At 46.7% G+C, this 6,000-nt stretch overlaps 1 protein-coding gene across 1 annotated transcript in view; it reads right to left on the bottom strand.

The window, feature by feature from the left end:
• Positions 1 to 756: 756 nt before the first annotated feature.
• Positions 757 to 6,000, bottom strand: part of IGFL4 (IGF like family member 4) — a 36,491-nt gene continuing 31,247 nt past the window's right edge. The window contains exons 2-4 of the mRNA XM_073016268.1: positions 2,584 to 2,735; positions 2,159 to 2,209; positions 757 to 2,057 (exon numbers count right to left, since the gene is read on the bottom strand). Of these exons, the coding sequence (XP_072872369.1) occupies positions 1,786 to 2,057; positions 2,159 to 2,209; positions 2,584 to 2,735 (475 nt within the window). The 3' untranslated portion in view covers positions 757 to 1,785. The remainder of the gene's footprint in view (positions 2,058 to 2,158; positions 2,210 to 2,583; positions 2,736 to 6,000) is intronic.

The following is a 6,000-nucleotide window of genomic DNA, read 5'->3' as shown; positions in this document are numbered from 1 at the left end:
CTGCAGAGACTGGGAAGATGACGGGATGAACAGCTGCAGAGAGGAGCTACCCTCTCCAGCCTCCTGTCTGCTGAGAGCTGCAGAGATGATGGGATGACCTCCCTACAGAGATGAACCACCCATTCCAGGGCCTCCTTTCTGCTGAGGGCTGAACACTTGATGGGACGACCTGCCCCACAGAGAGGAGCTACCCACTGTGGGTCTCTTCTGAGCTGTTCTGTCACTTGATAGAGCTCCTCTTTGTCTTGCTCACACTCTGTCTGTCTGTGTACCTTTCTTCCTGGATGCAGGACAAGAACTCAGGCAAAAGTGCCAGCAGCCACAGGGGTTTTCAGCCAGAAAGATGACACCCCAAAGATCTCATAGCAATAACAGAAGGAAAAAAAATAGAGAAAGGAATGGAAGAAATGTTTGAAACAATAATACTGAGATTTTACCCAAATTAATGTCAGACACCAAACCACAGATCCAGGAAGCTGAGAACATCAAGCAAGATAAATGCCAACAAAGCGAGACCTCATCTCCTGAAAGGTCCTCACTTTCTGGGAGACACAGATCCCCTCCTGGAAGAGGCCCATGACCACATGGCAGGAGTTCCCTTCCAAGACTGCCAAGCACCTGTAGCAGTGCAGACCCTGAGCTGTCTCCATGAACAGCAGGGCCACCAGCAGGACCAGGGCAAAGGTCTTCATGGCATAGAAACTGCTCATCCTTTCTCTCTTACCAGTCATTTAGTTTCAAGAAACTAAAATTTGTTCTTAGTTTTGTAACTTAAAAAAAAACTACAAATAAGCCAGTGCAATTTCAGCAAACATGTTGTCTTAGTACATTTTCTGATGCTATAACAGAAGTGGATTGGATAATCTAAAAAGGAGAGAGATGTATTTCTTATGGTTCTGGAGGCTGGGAAGTCCAAGGTCCAGGAGTCCACATCTGGCAAGGGCCTTCTTGCTGTGTCACCCCATGGCAGAACGCAGAAAGACAAGAGAGCCCATGTGCATGAGAGGGGAAAGGGGCCTGAACTCATCCTTTATAAGGATGTCACTCTGGTGATAATGAACCCACTCCTGCAATAACAGCATTAATCCATGTATGAGGGCAGAGGCCTCGTGACATAATCAGTTTTGAAGGGTCTCACCTCCCAACACTGTTGCATTGGAGATTAAGTTTCTACTACATGAACTTTGGGGGATACATTCAAACCATAGCACGTGTGTTTTCTGCTTTCAGTGTAAGAGAAGTTTAATAAGTAATATTTATAGTTAAAAACATCAAACACAGTGAAACCCCGTTTGTACTAAAAATACAAAAATTAGCCAGGCATGGTGACACACTCCTGTAATCCCAGCTACTCAGGAGACTGAGGCAGGAGAATTGCTTGAACCTGGAGGCAGAGGTACTGCACTCCAGCCTGGGGGACAGAGTGAGACTCTGTCTCAACAACAACAACAACAACAACAATAAAATCAATGCAGTATAATTACCAAATATTAGATTCTAGAGTGATCTGTGACTCTGCTACCCGAGGACAGTCTAGATGAGGTCAGATCTTGACAGAGGGCTTTTTGGGTGGTAATCCTGCAGAAGGGTGGTGGGGAGGTGGAAAGGGGAGTAAGGGGGAGGGTGGTAGCAGCGGAGGGAAAGGAACAGACATGGAGAGAGACAGGGTTGCATGGTTACTCAGAGATGGGAAGGTATGAAACCCAGCACAGACTACACATCTGGGTGGGACACGGACACCCAAACTCCATTCCCTACTCCCCCCTCCCACAGCCTGGACTGGAATCAGATCCTTACCTGGGCACAGATACTGGCGATAGGAGAAGACATGCAATCTGGCTTCATGCCTGGGACCTTGAACCTCACAACTGTCTGGTTCTGAGAGCCCAAAGACTCCAGGCAGCAGTGCTGGAAGCAGGGCCAGAAGGTGCAGCTGGAGCCACAGAGCCGGGTCTGGTTCAAGTCTAGGATGACACCGTCATCACAGCACTGCTCCAAGGGGTTGTAGATCAACTCCCCACACCTGCGTGCTGGCTGGCATAGCCACAGTCTAGGATCTGGAAGAGTCAGGGCTGGATGGGCTGCAAGGACCAGCCTGGGACCACCTCCCCACCAGCCTTAGTGCCGTTCTCTCCTCCCTCACTGCATCTGTTCTCACCTGTGACTCCTTCTGAGTTTGAACCCAGAAGTCCAAAAATGAAGATGGCAGCTGAGAAGCAGAAGGGAAGGGAGAGTGATTCTGAGGTCACTCGGTCCTGACCATGGGGCACAGGATGATGTCTCTGAGCTTCTTTGGTCGCTGCGACAGCTCACGGTGGATTTTGGGACTGGCTGTGGGTGCAGGTCCTGGGGACTGGGGTGGCAGGTGAGGAAAGGCAGGGAGGGCTCTGGGAAGAGTAAAGGCTTCTGGGATTTGCAGTTCGGGAGACAGATTACAATGCAGTCACAGATGACATAGCGGTGATTATGAGGTGGGACACCAATAATTAAATAGGGAAGAGAGAATTAACTTTGAAGTTCAGAAATAATTAGGGATGCGATATTATTAGGGATGAGCTTAGCCTAGGGCTGGGGTCTCCTTACCAAAGGAGGGCACCATGGTTGAGACTTCAGAGCAGCGGATGAGACAGCAGCAGTGGAAATGGATCAGTGACTTTACGTAGGGGCTTATATTACCGACATTTAGGGACGTGTGCAGAAGGAGTGGCTTCTTGGGAAGAGCAAGGCATGAAGAGCTGTAGGGCAAGGAAATAATCAAAAGCGTTAGTAACAGGCTCCTGGACTTATTCCAAGTGGCTGCTGCCTTCTCAAACTCTTCAGATCATCAGGGTAAAAGCTACCCAGGAACCTATTTAAGCTTTGACTCTGCTGAGTGTCTTTTTGAACACTGCCCAAGGGAAAACCGCTTGGAAGATACTCCTTAACTCTTGCTTATCTGAGAGCAAACTACTCACCAAACGCCGGCTGTCTCTAGGCTCCCCATATTCCTCCACCCTGAAGTTTCAAGGGGTCCCTCTACTCCCTGTCTCAGTCCACCTCCAGACCTGCACTGTCTATAATTTTTCAGAGTCACGTAGGGGAAATTGTGAAGTCGCAGCATAATCTAGAAAAAGAACAGAGGCTGCAAAACTGTGCCAGGGAGCACAACAACAAAAATAGGTGGTGGTAGGATGGACCTCTGGGTTTCATAGAACAGATAGGAAAGCAGTACCTTTTTTTTTTTTTTTTTTTTTTGGTTTGTAGAGTGCCTTGTCCAAGAAAATACTCCTGTGTGTCTCGCTATGATTTTGTTGTCACCACCACTGTGATTTGTGTGATGGGATTACCTGTGGGGTATTGGTAGAGCATGCCCCTCCATTTTCCATTGGTTTCTTCCCTGTGTCACAGTGAGAAGGGTGGGAGGGTGAAAGAGGGATAAAGCAGAGGTATTAGAGCTTTGTAAAAGTGCATTGTTAGTGTAAGAGTCTCTTCCTCCTCCCTCCTCTCTCTCTCTCTCTTTTTTTTTTTTTTTTTTTTTTTTTGAGACAGGGTATCTCTCTGTCTCCCAGGCTGGAGTACAGTGGTGCTATCTTGGCTCACTGTAACCTTTGCCCCCCAGGCTGAAGCCATCCTCCCACCTCAGCCTCTTGAGTAGCTGGGACCACAGGCATGCACCACCTGGCCTGGCTAACTTTTGGTATGTTTCATAGAGTCGGGGTCCTACAATGTTCTGGTCTCGGAATCCTGAGCTCAAGCAATCCACCTGCCCCAGCCTCCAAAAGTGCCGGGATTACAAGTGTGAACCACCGTGCCTGGCTTCTCTCTCCTCTCTTAATTGGATGTCCAGTTCTTCGGTATTGATTGACGCAATAAACTCGCTCTCCTCGCCTACTTCTGCAGTTGTGTGTTTGCCTAGATATGCCTGTTTGTCTGCTTATCAATATGCCTTCTTTCCCACACGTCCAAACAGAAATCCCATCTGTAAAGACACATTCTCTCACCTACACAGAACAGCTGCTGAGGAAATAGACCTGTAAGGACCACACTCCTGTTTACCAAGTTAAGTAATGTGAATACTGCATTATAACTCGGAGCCAGCAACCAAGGAATTTATGACTGCTTGAAAGGGAAAGTCCCCAATGAAGAGTACGAGTGACTAAGGAGGGAAATCCCAAACGGGTTACTAGAATTGATCTCTGTATAATTGAACTATCTATGTAGAAAATCGCACGGAGCCCACTGTCAAGCAAGAGGTGAGTCTGATTCTGCTAGTGACAAAAGCAAGCTCTTTTTAGATTCAGACACTTTATTACCTACACAGACAGGGAAAGGAAGAGTAGCCACAGGTGCCAGCACCATGTCCCTTGCACAGGGTGACACTGAAACAGAAGGGCCAGATGACTGAACAAGAATAACAGGATGCCTGTTGCTGAGCAGAGAATCCAGCCTGTGGCTCCATGGTATAGGGAGGTAGCCATAATTCCCCTGAGAACATAACTCCATTGTCCTGGGGACCACACCCCCATCCGCTATAGCAGCCACAGCAAGTCCCCCCCAAGGAGATTCTGAGCTCAGACACGCCTAATGCTGCACCCACCTGATGGCATTTCTCTTTCGGCCCTGGGAGCAGAAGACAAAGGACACAATCTCTTGGGCACTCCATGGCTCTGCCCATCACCTGAGAAACCTGAATACTTGTTAAAAGGTGACCCCAGGGCAAGTTTGTATCCTCCCTATACAACCACAGCTGATGTGCTCTTAAAAGTGCCACCTCCTGGCTGGAGGCCAACCAACACAAAACCAGCGCACTTAAAAAAAAAAAAACAACAACCGAGGACCCTCACAGAGTCCACTTCACTCTCCTGCTACCTCCACCAGGGTAGTTGCTGGTATCCATGGTTGAGAGACCTAAAGACAGATCACGTTATGAGACTCTTCACAGATGCTTCCCAGTACCAGCCCGGAGCCCTGTAGCTCCACTGAGTGGCTAGATCCAGAAGAAAAATAACAGTCACTGCAGTTTGGCTCTCAGGAAGCCCCATCCCTAGGGGAAAGGGGAGAGGACCACATCAAAGGATCACCCCTCTCGGACAAACGAATCTGAAGAGAGGTCCTTGAGTCTCAGATCTTCCCTCTGACATAGTCTGTCCAAATGAGAAGGGAACAGAAAAACAATTCTGGTAAATATGATAAAACAACCTTCTTTAACACCCCCAAAAGGTCACACTAGCTCACCAGCAATGGATCCAAACCAAGATGAAATCTCTGAATTGCCAGAAAAAGAATTCAGAAGATCTATTATTAAGCCAGTCAAGGAGGCACCAGAGAAAGGTGAAGTCCAACTTAAAGAAATAAAAAAAGATACAGGATATGAATGGAAAAATCTCCAGTGAAATAGATATTATAAATAAAAAACAGTCACAGCTTCTTGAAATCCAGGACACACTTAGAGAAATGCAAAATGCACTGGAAAGTCTCAGCGATAGAATCAAACAAGTAGAAGAAAGAACCTCAGAGCTTGAAGACAAGGATTTCAAATTAACCCAATCCAACAAAGACAAAGAAAGAAGAATTTAAAAAAATGAACAAAGCCTCCTAGATGTTTGGGATTATGTTAAACGTCCAAACCTAAAATTGGTGGTCTGGAGGAAGAAGAGAAATCTAAAAGTTTTGAAAACATATTTGAGGGAATAATTGAGGAAAACTTCCCTGACCTTGCCAGAGATTTAGACATTCAAATACAAGAAGCTCAAAGGACACCTGGGAAACTCATCACAAAAAGATCATCACCCAGGTGCATAGTCACCAGATTATCTAAAGAAAAGATGAAGGAAAGAATCTTAAGAGCTGTGAGGCAAAAGCATCAGGTAACCTTTAAAGGAAAACCTATCAGATTAATAGCAGAGTTCTCAGCAGAAACCCTACAAATTAGAAGGGATCGAGGTCCTATCTTTAGTCTCCTTAATCAAAACAATTATCAGCCAAGAATTTTGTATCCAGTGAAGCTAAGCCTCACAAATG

The sequence above is a fragment of the Chlorocebus sabaeus genome, chromosome 6, assembly GCF_047675955.1.
Source record: "Chlorocebus sabaeus isolate Y175 chromosome 6, mChlSab1.0.hap1, whole genome shotgun sequence".
Lineage (NCBI taxonomy): Eukaryota > Metazoa > Chordata > Mammalia > Primates > Cercopithecidae > Chlorocebus > Chlorocebus sabaeus.
The sequence above is the reverse complement of the archived record's forward strand: the minus strand, read 5'-3'. Positions and strand labels throughout refer to the sequence as shown.